The sequence below is a fragment of the Brassica napus genome, chromosome C9 (genome assembly GCF_020379485.1).
Source record: "Brassica napus cultivar Da-Ae chromosome C9, Da-Ae, whole genome shotgun sequence".
Classification (NCBI taxonomy): domain Eukaryota; kingdom Viridiplantae; phylum Streptophyta; class Magnoliopsida; order Brassicales; family Brassicaceae; genus Brassica; species Brassica napus.
In genome coordinates this window covers 44,375,599-44,395,884 of record NC_063452.1, presented here as the reverse complement: position 1 = coordinate 44,395,884, position 20,286 = coordinate 44,375,599, and the positions used below count along the sequence as shown (strand labels likewise).

Here is a 20,286-nt window from a genome sequence, read left to right as displayed (position 1 = left end):
GGGCTCTTCCACTACCCCAGTCCCGATTCCTGAGAAAGGACAAGTAATGGAGTCGATGCCTCCGCCTTTGGACAGGAAAGAGATCGTTCTAGGGCTTCCTGCGCCTAGGCCGCTCCGCTGCCCAAAGGTCGCAAAAGGAATGGTGCCGCAACCGAGACCGCCAAGAAGAGGAGATGTTCCAAAGGTGCGGAAGGAGAGCCTTCGGGGCCTTTACCGCAATATTGTGCCAAGGTTCGTTTTCGAATAACAAATTTTCTTGTAGGATACTTTGTTCCTCAATTATTCTGACTCTTATTTTGTTCGCAGTTCATATAGTTGATTGACGGGATGATTAACGACTGCGGTTCGGAGGTGGAGCGTTTGACAGAGGGCCTAGCAGAGTCGCGGGAGGCGTTGAAACGAATTGAGGCCACACTGAAATCTATTGAGGACGCTCACGCCGCTGAGACTTCGCAGCTGGAGGTTCAGGTCAGCGGTCTCGAGAGGGATCTCGGAAAATTGGCGAGTGCATTGTTTAGGATGAAGAAAGAGAAAAAAGCCAAGGCTTCCGAAGTCCGTCGTCTTCAGCGCCAAATCCAGAGTCAAGAGGAACCGAGGACTCGTGAGCCAGCGGGGACCGTTGTCCCGCGGGACGAGTTTCATGCCCGCCTAACGAGGATGGCTGTTCTGTTTGATTCCCTCATGGAAGTCCGTAAGAAGGATCTGGCCCTGGCGGGAATCGAGGGAGGTCTAGGTGAGATCCAGCTACTCAAAGGCGAAGCGGTTCCGACTCTGGACTCTGAAGAGGCCAGGCTGCTGTCTCATAAGGACGAACTGATGGCCTCCGAAGGTGACTTCGATTCGATCCTCTCTCTCCTGAAATCTGAATGCACCCTCACGCCGTGTTTGGAAGAGACCGAAGGGCAAGGCAGTGCGGCCGAAGAAGGCGAGGGTGATGCAGTCGAGAGAGGTGATGGTGAAGTGGCTGAGGGAGGTGATGGCGATGCGGTCCCGAGCTCCGATGAAGTTGAGGATGAATGCGGTGCTCCGAGGAGTGCCTAGGGTAATGATCCTTTCGGGGATTTTCTTTGTTTTGTGTTGGCCTGTTCATGAGGCCGTAATTTGTATGTTCTAGGACTGGCCGTTGGTGGCTTCGAATCCCTGCCCTTGTTAGGGCTTTTTGTAAGATGCTTGGCTTAATCTATAAAACTTTTCGGTTGTTTTAAATCGAGAGAACTTCTGTTTTTCGAAGTTAGAGGCCGAGGGTGTGAGTTGTCATCTCATTCCCCCCCGGATGATCACCGTATCCATCGTTGGTTGAGTACGCGAGTTTACGTGGTTTTCCGCTTCTCGTGAAAACGTACAGATTTAAGTGAAGAGACAAGTTTTGGGATCTCATATCATGATGTTGATATCATGCCTTTGAAATGCCAAGATCCAGCAAGGCTGGGTTTAGGGCAAGACCTAGGTTTACTCTTGGACTGAGGCTATGCGATGACAAGTCGGCTTTCGTTTTGCCTATTTGCGATTTTAACCTGATTCGTACCGATATAAAGTCCGCGAATTGTTATCGTCTTATACGACTTGTCTTGATACGAATCGAGCTACCTCCAAAGGCCGTTTGGAGATGCTGACCAAAATTTCGGATTTCTTGTATAGCGCGCTATGGTATCCTTGTCGAATGTAAGAGAGCCTATCCTTTCGAGGGCGACTGATGTCTGTTTAGGACGTTAGGGTTCGTTTGTTGTGATCAGCAACAAAGAAATGATGTCAGTTTAAAGGTATTTTACCGTTAGAGGTGTACTAATTTTGTTTTGGAAACGAGAACGTCGTTTTTGTAGATGTCGAAAAAATCGTAACTTTAAGCGTGTAACAACGTCTCGCAGAGTGTTCGGGGGTTTTATCGGATTTAGTGTGATAACTAATCGATTTTGCTTAGGCGCTTTGAGCGAGTCTTAGATTGCCACTTTAGCCGTTTGGTGAATAGCGGGATTGGCGACCGTAAGGTCGCATTTTTCCGCAAAAAAATTAGAAAAAGGTCGAGTTTTTTGAATGTCGTGGGAGTATACGAGTATACGTACCCACTCCCCCCCCCTTTTTTAAGATGGGGGGATAGCTGCCAACGTACCCTTTTTCGGGTATCAAGCCATCTCGTAGTTCTTATTTCCCACGTTGCGATTAGTGGTAGTATTTTTTTAAGATGCATCGCGTTCCAGGTTCTTTGGATCTTGACATCTTGCATGTTCGCGATTTGGTATGATCCTAGCCGAACCACCTTTATGACCTGGTATGGTCCTTCCCAGTTTGCTCCCAGATTTCCTGCGTTACGTTTGGCAGTGTTTTGGAAGACTTTGCGGAGAACCAGATCACCTTCCTTAAACCTGCGGTGGCGAACGTTTGAATTGTAGTATTTCACGGCAGTGTGCTGGTAGTTCTGGATTCTTATGAGAGCTTGGTCTCGTCGCTCGTTAATGAGATCGAGTTCGTCCAGCAGCATCGCGTTGTTGAGATCTTCTCGTTTGGGGAGGAATCTTCTCCGCACTCCGGGAAATTCTACTTCCGCTGGGATAATGCATTTCGTCCCGTAAACAAGGGCAAATGGGGTTTCTCCCGTAGCCCGTCATGGGGTTGTACGATGTGACCAAAGAAGTCCTTCGAGCTCATCTGCACATCGTCCATTTTTGGCTTCTAAGCGCTTTTTTAACCCGTCAAGGACGGTTTTGTTAATGGTCTCTGCCTGGCCGTTACATTGTGGACATCTAGGAGTTGACCTGTTCAGCCATATTTTCCACTTCTCGCAAAACGCTTCAAATCGGGTAGAGATGAACTGAGATCCGTTGTCTGTTACGATTTCGTAAGGGACCCTGTGCCTGGTGATAATGTTCTTCCATACGAAGCTCTCGACTTGTACGTCTTTGATACTTACGTAGGATACTGCTTCTACCCACTTCGAAAAGAAATCCGTAATGACCAAAAGGAAGCGTTTCTGTTTTGAATTGTGTAAAGGTCCGACGATATCCATGGACCATCGCATAAAGGGATACATAGATGAAATGGACGAGAGGACCTCCGTAGGTTGATGGATCGTGGGTGCGTGCCTTTGGCATTTTTCGCATTTTCGTGCGAATTTCTCGCAGTCTTTGATCATAGCTGGCCAGTAATAACCGTGGCATTTTATTTTGACTGCGAGTGACCTTCCACTGGAGTGGTTTCCGCACGATCCGGAATGGACCTCTTCCATCACTTTTCTCGCTTTCTCTCCCTCGGCGCAGGTCATGAGTGGGCCGGAGAATCTGCATTTGTAGATTTCTCCCTCTACCGTTACATATCGTGCGGCTTGGGTTTTAATTTTGCGTGCCGCCCATTTCTCGGCAGGAAGCGTTCCGTCGAATATGTAGGCTCGGATCGGCTCTAGCCATGGGCTGTCGCAACCGTATTCCGGCTGATCCATTTTTCTTTCTGGTGGATCTTCGATTTTCTCCGCATCTTCGATTTGTCCCCAAATCAGATTAGCGATCACCGGCGGTCCGATGCTCGGATGTTCAATGAATTCCACGGGGATTACCCGTTTTAGTCCTGGATCCGAGCTTGACGCTAGCGCGGCCAAGGCATCTGCCTGGGTGTTTTCCGAGCGAGGAATTCTGGTGAGGGCGAAGTGGTTGAATTCTTGGGCCTGGTCCTGGACGAGTTTTAGATATGCGTCCATTCTTTCGTCCCTTGCCTCGTATTCTCCGTTGTAATGATTTGCGACTAACTGAGAATCGCAGTAAGCGTGGATGTTGCAAATCTTCAGCCCATGGGCTAGTCGTAATCCTGCAATGAGTGCTTCATATTCAGCCTCATTGTTTGATGCATGAAATTCTAACCGAAACGACTGCTCCAAGATTTCCTCGGTGGGCGACATGAGCCGAATCCCTATTCTGGATCCTTGTTTGGACGATGATCCATCGACGTGAAGAACCCAAGTTGAATCTGGTTCCGTGTTTGTCATATCCCCCGTGGGCAATTTTACTAAGAAATCAGCCAGCACCTGAGATTTTGCGCAGGTTCATGGGCGGTACTCGACATCGTACTCGCTCAGTTCGATTGCCCGTTTCGCGAGCCGTCCTGACTGACTCGGACTGTGCAGAATCGTGCTCAGGGGAAAGGTGGTGAGAATCACTATGGTATGAGATTGGAAATATGACATGAGCTTTCTCGCCGATGTTACAACAGCGAATGCTAGTTTTTCCATCAAGGGGTACCGCGTCTCAGCGTCCAGCAAGGTTTTACTTATGTAAAAGATTGGTTTTTGTTCACCGCGTACTTCTCTGATCAAAACGCCACTTACTGGTATTGTGGAGACCGCGATGTATAAGAATAGAGGTTCTCCCTCTACTGGTTTTGCAAGAACATGAGGAGTGGCCAGGTAACGCTTCAGCTGTTGGAAAGCCTTTTCGCACTCTTCCGACCATTCGAACTTTTTGTTCCCTTTCAACGTGTCATAGAAAGGCAGGCACTTGTCCGTCGAACGTGAGATGAAACGGTTCAAAGCTGCGACCCTTCCGGTTAGCCTTTGGACTTCTCGTTTTGTCTTTGGTGAGACCATTTCTATCAGTGCGTTTATCTATTTGGGGTTGGCCTCGATCCCGCGACATGTGACCAGATGACCGAGAAACTCTCCTGATGCGACTGTGAACCTACATTTTGCCGGGTTTAGTTTCATGTTATGTAGGTTCAGCCTTGCGAAGCACTCTTCCAAGTGGGATATGTAGTCGTGTTTGTCAAGGGATTTTACGAGCATGTCATCGATGTACACTTCCATAGTCTTTCCGAGCTGTTCGGAGAACATTCGATTGACAAGTCGCTGGTAAGTAGCACCCGCATTCTTGAGGCTGAAAGGCATTACCTTGTAGCAATACGTTCCGCGGTCGGTGATGAATGCGGTCTTCTCGCGATCGTCGGGATTCATCATGATTTGATTGTACCCAGAGAAGGCGTCCATGAATGATAAAAGTTCGTTCCCTGCTGTTGCTTCGACCAGTCGGTCAATGTGCGGAAGTGGGAAGCAATCTTTTGGACATGCCTTCTTGAGATCGGTGAAGTCGACGCATACTCGCCATTTTCCGTTTTTCTTTTTGACCACGACGGGATTGGCGAGCCAATCCGGGTATCTGACTTCTGTTATTGACCCTACTTTGAGGAGTTTCTTAACTTCCTCGTTTACTGCGGTAGCACGCTCTGGTCCTAGCTTCCGTCTTTTTTGTTTTACGGGTTTGTAGGTCAGGTCAATGTTGAGTTCGTGACATGTTATGCCGATGTCGATTCCTGGCATATCCTCTATGGCCCAAGCGAACGTATCGAGGTTCTTTTTAAGACAAGCCATGAGCTCTGTTCTCAATGGTTCGCAGAGGTTGGCTCCGATCTCGACGCATCGTTCTGGGCGGGATTCGTCGAGACACACCGAGATTACCGGTTCGCAAGTTGGTTCACGCTTCCCTTCTAGAGCTTCGACCCTCTGTAACTGCCAGAAGACTTCCGAGTCATGTCCTGGGGCGCCCTCGTCGAGAGTCAGCTTTCTTTTCCTCTTGTGGGAAGATTCGATCGCAAAGTTCTTTCTTTTTAACTCAGCGGCGAAACATACTTGTGACATCATGTGGTCTCCTTGAATTGTTTCGACTCCATGAGGGGTCAGAAATTTAAGGCATAGGTGGAATGTCGATGGGATCGCCCTCATGGAATTCAGCTATGGAGTTCCAATGATTACATTATACGATGTTGGGCGATTGACGACCAAGAATTCCGTGATTTTTACGACGCTCACAGCTTTAATCAAGAGGTTGATTGAGCCGAGGGTCATAGTAGCGTCTCCTGAGAGTCCGAAAATTGGACTGGGACCTTCCGTGGTGGCGCACAGGTCGATTTCCATTCTCTCGAGGGTGCTTTTATAGATAATGTTGGCCGAGCATCCGGTGTCGACCAACACTCTTGTTACGTCGATGTCCTGAATGGTCAGTTCGATGACAAGGAGATCGTTGTGAGGTTTGACCTGGTCGGCCGTTGCTCTGTCCTTGAAAGAGACGACATCGTGAGCTACTGGAGCGGACATCTTGTATCTTTAATCGTTTGTGATTTTTGAGTTAGAGAATTCGACCCCTCCCCTCCTTCTAGCGCCAAACTGTGGGAACCGATATTCACACCGTCGATTTTAATGAATAAATATGGAGGAAAATCAAGAAAACCCGATTTTCCCTGAAGGTCCGAATTCTCTGCGTAATCACTTTAAGAACGTAAAAAGATAGATAGCAAGATAAAGATAAATAGTCGCTCGGATGCGTTTTATTAATGAAATGGTATGAATACATGACTTCTCCGAGAGGAGTAGAGATATGTTAACTAGACAAAAGCAGAACAAAAAGGCGGCAAAATGTCCTAAGCCTTGCCTTGCTAGTCTAACCACCTAAGTTCTAAGTTCCCTAAGCTAGCAGGACTAAGTCTAAATTCTTGGATCTCTTTTCTTCTGCTCCAGCTCTCCTTATATAGTTGTTTTAAGTCGGTGGCCCATTTACTTCTTTGCCTTTGGGCCCAAGTTTATCTCTTTTGGGAATATTCTATTTTTCGTCGATCTTTGTAGTTATCCTCGAATCTTGATATTTATCTTCGGAAACTTAACGTTTATCCTACTTCCGCGAGTTAGGATAAACCGTCATAACTCCCATTGGGCTCGGGTCCCTTCTAAATCGTAGATTGGCCTCTAGACACGTTTAGATCCTCTCAGGCCGTTTTTAGGCCTTCGGGCTTTTCTACGATTTTAGTCGTAAAACTTCGAGAGTAACTCCGATCGAGACGAAACGAGAGGTATATGATCCAAAAGTCGGATATCACAACTATACGGAGGACACGAGAGTCGAAACGAGTCGGACTGACCGGGATTGGATTGTCCTCGCCCTAGGACGAGGTGAACCGGGCTCGGATCGTCCTCGCCCATGGGGGAGGTGACCGTGGCGCTGGTCGTCCTCGCCCATGGGCGAGGTGACCTTGGTGATGGTCGTCCTCGCCCATGGGCGAGGTGACCGTGGTGCTGGTCGTCCTCGCCCATGGGCGAGGTGACCGTGGTGCTGGTCGTCCTCGCCCATGGGCGAGGTGACCTTGGTGATGGTCGTCCTCGCCCATGGGCGAGGTGACCGTGGTGCTGGTAGTCCTCGCCCATGGGCGAGGTGACCGTGGTGCTGGTCGTCCTCCACCATGGGCGAGGTGACCTCGGTGAGAACGGTCCGGTTTTCGGGTCTTGACCTGTCTCTTTTCGTACCGATCTTTCCGGAGACCCTCGTCCATAAGTATTTGTATTCTTCCGATCTTTCTTTCGAGAAGTCTTTCGTGAAGAATTTGCTAAAATGATAATTTTAGCCGTTGATTTCGAGATAACTGTTTTCGACCCCAACGTACCATATAAAATACAGAAATATTTTAGCTTCGAAATTTACTTTGAATAATTTTTTTTGATAAAAGTTTTGAACAAACATTAACAACTTAATTAAAAAAAATATAAATTACTAAAACTTTTAATCTCACAATGAAAATTTTATCATCATTAATTTAAGTTTTTTCGATAAATAATACAAATGATACTATTAAAAATATATTATGTATGTTAATATCATTTAAATTTAATTAGATGTTCTATTAAATAATAAAAAAATTGTTTGGATTAATAAAATTGATTTATATGTTCGCACCAATTTAATTATATTTATAATAGTTACTGAATTTTAATTATTCAATATATATTTATTATTTCATAATATGTAAAAATATATAATACATAAAATAATTTATATGTACAATGCTTATTCCGTGCAAGCGTGGATATAGATTAAAAATTAGTGTCACCAACCATATTTAAAAGTTCACATAATGCAAGATATTAGATTAGTATTTGTATCTTATCAAGGTCGTCCTAGTCCGTAGACCTTGGCCCAAAAGGTTCCCATAACTAGTAGAAACTGAACCGTGGCGCAAAACTTACAAAGGAAAGGCAAAAAAAAACGCTACAAACTACAAACTACAAAAAAACGACTTCTTGTTTGGGTGGGGGCTAGATATAATAACTTGCCACAAAAAGGGCCTGTCAAGAAATTAGAGATGCACTTAGTCCTCAAAACGTAAATTCTGAGGTTGAAGCTCCAATGTCTTTGTTCAAAGACTTTATTTAGAGGTAAAGTTATGTCTTGTAACAACCAAACAGCTCCTTTTCATCTACACTCAATATTTTAAAGACATGTGTGTTGCCTTGCTTTGACTTGTCTTTCTCTCTCCAACTTCCCTCCTTCAACATAAAGCCAAATCCTAAATCCAAACCTATACCAAAACGTAACAAACATAACCGACTGGTATCATGAGTAAACCGGAAAGAAAACTGAATTAAATTTTTCATGCAAATACAAACCGTATTCTTTCTGCTTCACACAAACAAACATTTCGTTTTCTTCACATGAAAAATCAGATACGATCTGCCATTAGTAACCTAAACACAAAGCAAGGTTAGGTGAATGACATAGACCCTTTTGAATAATCAAACAATACATAACAACGTAAGATCCATATTCCCTCTTCGGACATCCATCTCCTTTCAAAGAAACCCACATTCAGACAAGAGAAGAAAGAGGAAAACAAAGACATAAACAGAGAGATGCAGCTGCATATATCTCCGAGCTTAAGACATGTGACGGTGGTCACGGGGAAAGGATTGAGAGAGTTCATAAAAGTGAAGGTGGGTTCTAGAAGATTCTCGTATCAGATGTTGTTTTACTCTCTGCTCTTCTTCACTTTTCTTCTCCGGTTCGTCTTCGTTCTCTCCACCGTTGATACTATCGACGGCGATCCCTCTCCTTGCTCCTCTCTTGGTAAGTTGTTCTTGTCCCTTCATTTATTATTCTTTTTTTTTCTCTAAATCCGGAAAATAGTAAAAAGATGAACTACTTTTGGTTTTAAAGAAAAACTATATACTTTTGATCATTTCGTCACAAATTAAATATATAAATGCGATTTTATTTTATTTTTAAACGCAAGTTACCGTTTTCTCAAATCATTGTACGTATGTTACCGTTTTTTTAAATACACACTTATTCAGGCTAATAAATAAACAGTTATAGGAATATGAACTTAACCTCAAGTTCTTGCAATAAAATAACCTAAGCGAAAATATTGAATATTTTCTAGATATTTACGCTCAAAAGTGAATAATCCAAGAACTTGTCGGTGTGTTTCAGGTTTAGTTTGTAGTGTATTGGTCGAGCTTGGTTAAATATTTATGAACATTTCAAGAGACAAAGATATGAATTAGTTAATCTAAAACTTAATATATAAAATCATATTAATAAACACATTTTAAAATTTGTCAATAAAATTAATTTCATTGTTTGAAATCAATTTACATTAAAAAAGTATATGTACATCTTGTTATTGATTTTTGAATTATTATATATTAGTTTATTCTTAAATATATAATCTATAAGTTAGTTTGAGAAGATAATTTATAAAGCCGAAATCAAAAACTAAATGAAATAACTAACCAAATTTTTGAAAAACCAAAATCTAGAGAAAAAAAAAATCAAAATCCAAAGATTACTCAAACGATCAATGCCTAAATATGAGAAAGTATGTTTCTTTTTAATTAACAGCTTGCTTAGGAAAAAGACTAAAGCCAAAGCTTTTAGGACGAAGAACTGAGACTGGTGTAAGTGCTCTAACTTCAGACTTTAGACTCTTGAGCATATTACATTTACTGTAGTTAAAAAGGTTAAACTTCTTTTGTTATTTATTTAGAATGTTCCAGAAGCTATGTACCAAGTGTTGGAACAACCTTTAAGTGAACAAGAGCTAAAAGGACGATCAGACATACCACAAACACTTCAAGATTTCATGTCTGAGGTCAAAAGAAGCAAATCAGACGCAAGAGAGTTTGCTCAAAAGCTTAAAGAAATGGTGACATTAATGGAACAGAGAACCAGAACGGCTAAGATCCAAGAGTATTTATACCGACATGTTGCATCAAGCAGCATACCGAAACAACTTCACTGTTTAGCTCTTAAACTAGCACACGAGCATTCCATAAACGCAGCCGCACGTCTCCAGCTTCCAGAAGCAGAACTAGTCCCAACCTTAGTCGACAACAATTACTTTCACTTTGTCTTGGCGTCAGACAATATTCTTGCAGCCTCGGTGGTGGCTAAGTCTTTGGTTCAGAACTCTTTAAGACCTCATAAGATCGTTCTTCACATCATAACGGATAGGAAAACTTATTTCCCAATGCAAGCTTGGTTCTCATTGCATCCTCTGTCTCCAGCGATCATTGAGGTCAAGGCTTTGCATCATTTTGATTGGTTATCGAAAGGGAAAGTTCCTGTTTTGGAAGCTATGGAGAAGGATCAGAGAGTGAGGTCTCAGTTCAGAGGCGGATCATCGGTTATTGTCGCTAACAACGAGGAGAATCCAGTTGTCGTTGCTGCCAAGTTACAAGCTCTTAGCCCTAAATACAACTCCTTGATGAATCACATCCGTATTCATCTACCAGAGGTAGGCTTGATCCTTGACTTGTGACCATTACAAAGCTAAAACAGTCTTTTGATTCTTTGTTTATTTATTTTTTTGCAGTTGTTTCCGAGCCTAAACAAGGTTGTGTTTCTAGACGATGACATTGTGATCCAAACTGATCTTTCACCACTTTGGGACATTGACATGGATGGGAAAGTTAATGGAGCAGTGGAGACATGTCGAGGAGAAGACAAGTTTGTCATGTCTAAGAAGTTCAAGAGTTACCTCAATTTCTCAAACCCTATAATTGCTAGACACTTCGACCCAGAGGAATGTGCTTGGGCTTACGGGATGAATGTGTTCGATCTAGCTGCTTGGAGGAAGACTAACATAAGCTCCACTTACTATCATTGGCTCGACGAGGTAAATCAAAAACCACTAACTACCCAACAAACACTATTATGCACCTACTCAACTTAACTCGGTCCATTTCTTGTATATGTTTCAGAACTTAAAGTCGGACCTGAGTTTGTGGCAGCTGGGAACTTTGCCTCCAGGGTTGATAGCTTTCCACGGCCATGTCCAGACCATAGATCCGTTCTGGCATATGCTTGGTCTTGGATACCAAGAGACCACAAGCTTTTCTGATGCTGAAAGTGCAGCTGTTGTCCATTTCAATGGAAGAGCTAAGCCTTGGCTTGATATAGCATTTCCTCATCTACGTCCTCTTTGGGCTAAGTATCTTGATTCCTCTGACAGGTTCATCAAGAGCTGTCACATCAGAGCATCATAATAATCACATATCAAAGACGTTGAACCCAGAGAAGAGATTCACAGATCAATTCATAGGAGCAAACTTTTCTGCAATGGAGCTTCTACTTCACCCTTCAAAGATCATGTTGTGCTGTCTCTCCTGTTTCAAATTTTTTGTACTTTCGAACTATTATGGCGAGGAAGAAAAAACCCATTCTATGTATTAATAATGTAAGCAAACATAATTTGAGAGACGATCTGCCAGACTCTACTTAAATTTACATGTGAATAGATAAACACTGCGACAAACAATTGTGAGTTTACAATGCCATATCATTGTTCAAAAGATAACTGTTATAAGAAGATAACACTGATGAAACCAGAGCATCCATAAAAGACTACTAAAAAAGCCGAGAAAGAGGAGAGCAAAACAAATGGACTTTTCTTTTTTTTTTAGCGGGAGCAAGAAGCAAACCAGTTGACGCTGATTTTCTTGAGGTTTTGTTTTTGGTCGTCCCAGTTAAGCAACTGGTGGACGAAGGACGTGATCCTGAGAAGTATCTACTGAAGCAGGAGGCATGAACTGCCACATGGCAACTCCTGGATAACTGATGACTGGCACCATCTTGTTTCCGGGAGCCTGGCCTTGCGCAGAAGCAAAAGCGGTTGGCATCATAGGTGGGCCTGGGAAGAAGCTTGGTTGAGGAGGAGCATTCATGGCTTTCAGCTGTTGCTCCAGCTTCTCTTTCTCTGTCTTCAGCCTCTGCTTCTCATCACGCAGCTCGTTCTTCTCGGTCTGATCGAGATCACAAGGAAACTAGTAAGCATTAGAAGATTTTTATACGGAAAAAGAAGGATTACAAAACGAAGAAAGGTTCACCTTCAACTCATTGATTTTGCCTTGAAGACTTGAATTGGAGTCCTTCAACTTCTGTGCCTCGCCACGTAGTTGTGTAACCATACGGACAGCATCGACCAAGATTGCAGCCTTGTCTGTTTTGGGAGGATTTCCCGGCTCCAAAATTACACTCAATTCCGTAAACCTGTTATTCATTCAGAAAAGGCGTGATGAATTTTTAAGATGAGAAGAAGGAGAAACAAAACTGAAAAGCTTACTTGTCATTCAGCCTGTCACGTCGCTGCTTCTCTCTACAGGCTTTGGAGCTAGTAGCAGAGGACGAATCACATCTCGCCCTGAGAAAAGTAAATGACGTTTACATTTTTTTTTTTTTGATAATATTTTATCAGGCCAAATATATATATTTCGAGAGGAGCCAATACAGATATCCCGGAAACAACAGTTTAACAATGAAACGATTTCTTTTGAAAGTTTGCCTTACCTCTTTTTAGAGACAGGTTCCTTGGTGGCTTCTGAATTACCAGCTGAGCCATCAACTCCCACGCTGAGAAGAAAAAAAATAAACGCAATAAAAATTTATCTATACCCAACAAAAACTTTGAAAGAACGATATTCAACCATGCAACAGCTTACAACTGCTCACTTCAAGAAAGAAGATTTATTAAAGAAAAATATTGACATGGGTAAGGTCAAACCCGCCACTAAGACAAAGAAATGCCCTTTCCAGAAAAGGAATCTAATTCCCCACCTAACATAGTGATCGAGATCAATCGATTCCCTAATCAAGAAACATGCGAGGCACACACACAGATATACAGGTTGACTTTGGATAAACAAACAAAGGATCTCTCCTGTCCTGAAGACTTAACCAACTGCAAGGATATCTCACAAGCTAAAGAAACCAACTTTAAGCTTAAAATCAAAATTACAAAAAGTCGGTATCTTTACTCATATTTCTTCCAATATGTGAGCAAGTAATTACGGTTTAATTGAACGTTAAATGAAACAATCATGAGTAAACTAATTCGATTAGAAACAGATCCGAACCCTCAATGAATCACTTGGAGAAAAAAGGGAACCTGGAAACGCCAATAGGTTGCTGGTGAACAGGCCAGGAGAAGCCAGGACCTTGGATGGTGAAACTTCCATAGTCTGCATCGATCAATTCGGATATCCAATTAGCGTTTTCGGGCGATACCATCTCCTCAAACTACCACCTAAATACAAAAGACGGTGAGCTATTTTCTTCACTCCCGGAGGAAATTGGATCTTCCCGGCGGCGATCAGCGAGGTTCTGTTTGGGGGAAGAGGGAAGTTTAGCGGAATCGAATTTTGTTTTGTGGTTTGGTTGTGGAAGGAAACAGAGACAGAGACAGAGAGAGACAGAAGACAAAAACTGTTGGAGGAGGCGAGTTGTGGAATCTTTGGAATCCAGATATTAGTGTTGTCTTCACGCGCATACGTTTTGGGCTTTCAAGGCCCATCCATGACATGACGTATATACAAATCATTTTTATATTTCTTTTTGTTACATCATCGTATTTATTAAACATACATGTAATTTTGTTTTCTTTGTTTGTTACTTTGTTTATTCAATTTAAGTAAATCTAATGGAGTAAATTTTTTAAACAATAGTGTACATAAGTTTCGTATGTTTTGGTTGAAAAAACTGCTAAAATGGATAAGCTCTACACAATGCAGTTTTGCGAGAAGAAACTAAAATTAGGTTTCGACTGCGTGAGTAAAAAAACTATAAAGTATACTACCGGGCATAACTCAAATTGTTTTGTTAAAAAATACTGCTAGTATATGTTAATTATTTTTTCCGTTTTGATAATTATTTCGGATCACCTTAGTTGGGTTGGATGGTCGTAATCTAGGAGATCTCATTTCTTCTGCTTCCTCCCGTACACACATGAAAATTCCATAAAGATTTGGTTACACAGAACTCCGAATTATTCACATGAATTTTTTTTTTTTAAGTCATATGAAAAATTAATGAAATATTCACATGAAAATTATGAATATAATATACTCCTTCTGTTTCAAAAAGATGCACATTCTAAAGAATTTTTTTGTTTCAAAATGATACTCCCTCCGTTTCATATTAAGTGTCGTTGTAGAGAAATTTTTTCGTTACAAAATAAGTGTCGTTTTCGATTTTCAATACAAAATTTATTTATTTTATTTAACAATTTATTTTTCTATTGGTTGAAATATGGTTAGGCGTATAGGTAATTGTGTTTTTATATAGGAAATATACAAAATTAATTGTTTTCTTAGTCTGTGTGCACAAACTCAAAATGACACTTAAATTGAAACAGAATGAGTACATTTTTTTGTATCCCCAATGCATTTTTATCAACTAATAATGACTAATTGTAAACTTCAAGAAAATTAATTGCATTTCTGAATTCTTATTGGTTTAAAATTATAAGAAATAGATAATCACATAAAATTATGTATTTAATATTAAAATTTAATATGTTTCATTAATCTGTGTGAAAAAGTTAAAACATTTATCATTTTAATCTGTGTGAAAATTATGTTTTGTTTTTAATAAAAACAATTAATACTAATTAATTTTTCATAATTATATCAAGTAGAAGTCAACTTATTTTCTTTCAGTTTCGTAAATAGACTTATTAACTACTGATCATGGATATTCATTGACACACAGTGGGTATATTCTCTGAATATACCCTAATTAATTAGCAAATGAATATATATCCGCATTGTGCGGATGTTTGTTTTTTTATTAATTGTTTAGTGATTTTTTAACATTTGGGATATTTGTCTAATATTAGGTTTCTATGAACCTACATGGACTTGTAAGAATCTGATTCGAATCTCGTCCGGAAATTTTATTATATCCAAACAGAGTTTAATTTTAAAATCCCAAAAAAATTAATACCCGAAAAACCGATATGTACTTTGAATATATTTATGTAACTAATTATGTAAATAAATAAAAAATTTGTTAACTGGTTTGAATTCTTATCATGGAGTAACTTCATTCAAACCTGTGAAATTATTAAGGTTTATACGTAAAATAAATTATGTCGAATTATTATGATAATTGAAATTAATGAAGCAGTTTGGAAAAGTAAAAAAATGAATGTAAAAGATATAATAGTTATGTTTATAATTCTGTAATAAACGAAATCAAATTAATAAAAAAAATAATAAATGAAGTAGGAATGAAAATATATAAGAAATAAATTAAAATTAGGAAAATATTGTTTTGTAAGATTATCCTATGCGTTCATGGTCCTTCTCTTATTGCTATCTTGTACACATAGTGTATATTGTATAATACACATTTTTAGTACAATGCGAAGTATAAGCTAATTGCACAGTAACACAGGGAGATGATCGCCGTCTTCTTATTATACGTTTTCAGAACGATTATCTTTAGAAAACACAAAATAGCTTAGTACAATGTAAAATGTCAATTTGCGAGTCGTAAATAAACTGAATCCAACTGCTTTTAGTTTGATTAATAATGTATGTAGAAGTGACGTTATATATCAACTTGAAAATCTATGATAAACTTTCAAAATTCTGAATCAAAATATGTTTGGTAATATTTATATGAATGTTGTAAATATTTTTAGAGGTTGACTTATTCTTTTGCCAAGTTCCGTGGAGCAGTGGAGGCATGAATTCGACCGTTAATGTTCTAGATGTTTGAGTTTACCTTATCTACTTGAAGGAACTTAACTGGAGTTGACCATATCATACAATAGTTTTATATTTAAAGGCAATATATTCCAAAAAAAAATCGATTACTTGTTAAAACTTAAAACTAATAAGCTTTAGTGGGTTTAGTGAATTTATAAATGACTAACAGAAGAAATGAAACATTTTTCATATAATTTTGTGTTGATATGAAATAAGAAATGTATGATAATTTTGTGTTATAATAATGATATAATAAAGGTTCATTATGCGAAATGATAAGGCTTGGTATTAAAAAAAAAATCAATTTAATGTAAACGTAAAAGCACTATGAATCATGTATGTTGACAATCATTAGATAGTCATTTTGAAAATTTGGTACATTTCCCATGCATGAATTACAATCACTGTCAATTTGAGATCATAGAGTATCATGATCCTATCAATATCAGTTTTACTTATTTCTTAAGAAAGAATTCACACACCATTTCTTAAGAAAAAATAGACATTAAAAGAAGAAACGGTTAAAAAGAGACGGCTACGGCGATTGCGATGTTTTACTCGAACTAAGATTCGATGAGCTTTTCCGATGAGGATCGGGGAAATCAAGTGGCTATTACGAGGCGGGGATGGAAGGATCCAGTCAAGGACAGGGGATTTGGAAAGTTACAAAGAGAATTGAAAGGGCGGGGAAGATTGGGCATTCTCGGATCTTGATTCGGATCTGGAAAACAAGGGATGCTTTTGTTTACGGAAACTTGTGGTACTAAAGGGTTGTGAGGATCTATTTGTTTATGGGAAGAATAAGGTCTTAGGGATGAAATCTCTTCAGCAAATAATCAGACAAGGTATAATCTCTTCAAAACTTGATCTGATATCGGATCTGCTTATTGTGATGAGACAAGTTATTACTTGCTTGCGATTTGGTATTAAAAGTTGGATTCACGGGGTATTATGGGTTTGGAAAGATCTAAAGGGATTTCTAAGGATACTTGGTAGTAGAGGATCTTGCGAAATCATTTTGGTATCCATCATAGTGGCTAGTTGGAAATTAAAGATTGTAATAGGAATCTTGGTCTTTACAGTTTTGATACCACTGATTATTGCTCTAGGAATGATTGAGGAGTATATAATAGTCATTCAGGCGAGAGGTTTAGGCATCAATTTCAATCAAAATAGTTTTATATTGCCTCTTTTTCATTATCTCTTTGAGGTTACTAATTGGGAAGGAGGGGAGCCCCAAGGGTGCAGTTGGTAACATGAACATCAAGAGAAGGAAGATCACGGTTCCACATTTTGACAACACAGCCCTCATCAAAGGCTAAGCAAGAACGCTGATAGGGAGATGCATGAACCCGAAGCAACAAGACGTTAAGGCTTTGATCATCATGCTTCCTAAAATATGGAAAATGGAGGAGAGGGTGGTGGGAGCGGACCTGGGACTAGGCTGTTTTCAGTTTGATTTTGATGAGGAGGAAGACATCGAGACGGTACTCAAAATGCAGCCTCTTCATTTTGATTACTGGATGCTCTCGTTTGTGAGATGGCAGCCGGTTGGAGCCAAAAACTATCCATCTGATATCATTTTCTGGGTCCGTGTTTTGGGAGTTCCGTTACAGTTCTGGGCGGCTCCATTGTTTGAGAGTATAGGGAATGATCTGGGTGAAGTTATGGAGGTCGATTTGGATACTGGTAGGATCAGGGTGAGGATTGACGGATTTCAGAACTTATGTTTTGAAACTACAGTGGATCTCCGAGGTGGGGAGTTCTACGAAGGTGAAGAACTAACTGTATCACTAAGATATGAGAAGCTCTTTGGGTATTGCAGAACCTGCTTCAGCCTGTGCCACGACATTCACAAGTTTCCATTGGGTAAAGGAAGTGTAGAAGAAAAGAGTGAGAACCGAGAGGCCCATACAAGACGACTTGAGGAACGTAGCTCCAGCTACAAAGGCGTGGTGATTCATGGGAATGTGGACACCAAAGAGAAGGAGATGGAGAGAAGAGGGTATCATGGAAAGGGGAAAGGAAAGATGTACGAGGAGCCGGATTCAAAATGGGTTAAGGTGGGAGACAGAGATAACAGGAGATCATCTGATGGTTGTGGCAAACACAGAGGATCAGAGGGGGGTCAAGCAAATATGTAGCGAGAAGCTCGTTTAAGGAGGACCGCACGCGAACTTTGCACCATGGAGTACGGAGAGAAAGGAGCCCCAGAGAACATGTTTATTCAAGAGGTCGTCTGCTTGAGCGCAGGCAGGAAACAAACTCAGAGGCAAGGTCTACGGGGCCTGAAGAAGGTGAGCTCCAGATGTCACACCATGAGCCTATCAATGAGCTTCCTTTGGAGATAGGGGAATCTATGGAGGCAACTAAAGAGGGTAAGGAGATTGAAAAGATAGAGAACGGTTTAGATTTGATGAACGAGGTCCTAGGAGAGGAGGATGGTTTACTAGGAGAGAATGATTTACTAGATGAGAATGAGATGGACATTGACGAGCAGGAAGCTCGAGCCTTTTTGGATGATATTACTGAAGACGTTGCAAACGCTGAGGCTGAAAATGAAGACGTTGGGGAAGATTTCCAAGAGCTAACTGATGGAGAGTTGGAGAAGGAGGCAGAAGAAAAGGAAGATGCAGGGGAACAGGTTGCGGTGGATGAGTCTGAGACACAGATTGGACGTAAGGAGGAGGGAAAAATGATGGGAAGAGGAAGCAGGAGAAGAAACCGGGGGCAAAGAAGCAGTTATTCAAACAGGGAATTGCAGCAGGTGGTACCAAGAAAAGACTGGTTCAGTCGTTCCTGTCTCCCCGCAAGAGAGGTGTGGCCAAGACTGCGTCCCGTCAAGGTGGAGAGGAAGTGAAGCAGGTGGAGGAGAGGGGCCCTTCAAACCCCAATCCAAGCAATACCAAACCTTAATGTTTTATGGATCAAGTTCAAGAGGAGAAGAAACTCTGGTGGTGTTTGTTTACTTATGGTTTTTTAATAAGCTCTATGAGCAGTGTTAGTTGTTTTTCTATGGGTTTTTATTTTGCTTTGATTCAATCTCTTTATTTGTATGAGTCTCGATCTGCGTTTGTGTGGGTCGCTGAGAATAAAAGGTTCTTTCTTTACTTGGTCGGCTCCTTGTGGTTTGATGAGTTCTCAAGAAGGATAGAACGGCATCACGTGTTGACTTCGGGACAAACACAAGATCATGTAGGTTTAAGGAGGATAATGGTTTATTTAAGGAATTATCTCAGGCTAGAAGGCAAGGCTATTTTTTTTGGTAGTCAGATTGGTGTTAATGGTTTCTTTAGACCAGATAAAAGAATATTTTTGGTTTTATCAAGTAATACTGGTTGCAGAGAAGAGGGTGAGGACCATATTCAATGAAATAGATATGAAACAATGTTTACAGGACACTGTTTTTGGTTCGGTGATATCGTTTCATGATAATCATACAAGGAATATGGTTCCAACACTTTGTGTCTTAGAACAGATTAATTTAACGGACGTGGGAAAACGTTATGCGTACGTCTCATTACAACATCAAAGTCAACATAGGGCATTTGTGGCTAGCGTTAGAGGTTTGTCCAAGGATATGGGAATCTCATATATCTTAATTTTAAGATGTAGTCACTTTGGTTTTGCGTGTAGCAGCGGGTTTGATTGGGGTTCTTGGATTCAGTTTTCTCCTCGGAGTGAAAACCACCAGTATAGAGTTTTCTATTTATTCAGGGTCTCATTATACCCGCGGAAATCGCTCGTCCGAGGAAACTCAAAGTTATTTTTTATGAAGATCTTAAGTTGGAATTGCAGAGGTATGGGCAGTCATTGGACGATCAGTTATCTCAAAGAAATTTGGCATAAGCATAGACCAGATTTTTTATTTTTATCGGAAATAAAACAAGAATTTAATTTTGTGCAAGGATTTCAAGCGCATTTCGGATTTGATAATTTGGTGACAGTGGACCCAATTGGCACAAGTGGAGGTCTAGCCTTGTATTTTAACAATGATTATCTGGTTAAGGTTCTATATTCAAATAACCGCATGATTGATATTGAGGCGATGATCCTGGGGAAACACGTTTTTCTAACTTTTGTTTATGGAGACCCGGTTCCAAAATTGCGAGAACAACTATGGGAGAGACTAACGAGATATGGCCTAGCTCGTTCGGAACCATGGTTCGTTATTGAGGATCTCAATGAGATTATTGGTAATCATGAGAAAGAAGTTGGCTCATTAAGACCTGCAGGATCTTTTGTGCCTTTTAATAACATGATCCGAAATTGTGGTCTTTTGGAATTCCCAGCTAAAGGGAATCAAATGTCATGGCGAGGGAAAAGACAAAACGGAGTAATTCGATGCCGACTAGACCGAGCATTAGCAAATAAAGACTGGCATACTTTATTCCCATGCTCCTTTACAGAATATTTAGGAATGGAAGGATCGGACCACTGACCAGTATTGGCTTTCCTTGAGGATAAGATGCCTAAGCGATGGGGTCAATTCCGTTTTG

At 40.7% G+C, this 20,286-nt stretch overlaps 3 protein-coding genes across 3 annotated transcripts; 1 reads left to right on the top strand and 2 right to left on the bottom strand.

The window, feature by feature from the left end:
* Positions 1–2,599: 2,599 nt before the first annotated feature.
* Positions 2,600–3,970, bottom strand: LOC106393616. The gene has a single exon (XM_013834301.1). It carries the CDS (start codon positions 3,968–3,970, stop codon positions 2,600–2,602), a length of 1,371 nt encoding a protein of 456 aa, XP_013689755.1.
* A 4,588-nt stretch (positions 3,971–8,558) lies between these two features.
* On the top strand, positions 8,559–11,501 carry LOC106390536 (probable galacturonosyltransferase 12). Its single transcript, XM_013831029.3, has 5 exons — positions 8,559–8,861; positions 9,639–9,694; positions 9,784–10,533; positions 10,612–10,914; positions 11,000–11,501. Exons 1-5 carry the CDS (start codon positions 8,648–8,650, stop codon positions 11,282–11,284), a joined length of 1,608 nt encoding a protein of 535 aa, XP_013686483.1. The 5' UTR covers positions 8,559–8,647; the 3' UTR covers positions 11,285–11,501.
* Positions 11,502–11,513: 12 nt separating this feature from the next.
* Positions 11,514–13,532, bottom strand: LOC106390538 (transcription factor ILR3). The gene is made up of 5 exons (XM_013831030.2): positions 13,183–13,532; positions 12,585–12,647; positions 12,361–12,438; positions 12,125–12,287; positions 11,514–12,040 (listed from the first exon to the last, which is right to left on the bottom strand). Exons 1-5 carry the CDS (start codon positions 13,302–13,304, stop codon positions 11,765–11,767), a joined length of 702 nt encoding a protein of 233 aa, XP_013686484.1. The 5' UTR covers positions 13,305–13,532; the 3' UTR covers positions 11,514–11,764.
* Positions 13,533–20,286: the final 6,754 nt, after the last annotated feature.

Bases quoted from the DNA above. Each gene is read 5' to 3' on its own strand.
- LOC106390536 (XM_013831029.3), top strand. From the start codon at position 8,648: ATGCAGCTGCATATATCTCCGAGCTTAAGACATGTGACGGTGGTCACG. The intron at 9,695-9,783 runs GTAAGTGCTCTA...TTATTTATTTAG, and splicing joins GACGAAGAACTGAGACTGGT to AATGTTCCAGAAGCTATGTA. The intron at 10,534-10,611 runs GTAGGCTTGATC...ATTTTTTTGCAG, and splicing joins TCCGTATTCATCTACCAGAG to TTGTTTCCGAGCCTAAACAA.
- LOC106393616 (XM_013834301.1), bottom strand. From the start codon at position 3,970: ATGACAAACACGGAACCAGATTCAACTTGGGTTCTTCACGTCGATGGA.
- LOC106390538 (XM_013831030.2), bottom strand. From the start codon at position 13,304: ATGGTATCGCCCGAAAACGCTAATTGGATATCCGAATTGATCGATGCA. The intron at 12,288-12,360 runs GTAAGCTTTTCA...AATGAATAACAG, and splicing joins CGTGACAGGCTGAATGACAA to GTTTACGGAATTGAGTGTAA. The intron at 12,041-12,124 runs GTGAACCTTTCT...GATCTCGATCAG, and splicing joins GCAAAATCAATGAGTTGAAG to ACCGAGAAGAACGAGCTGCG.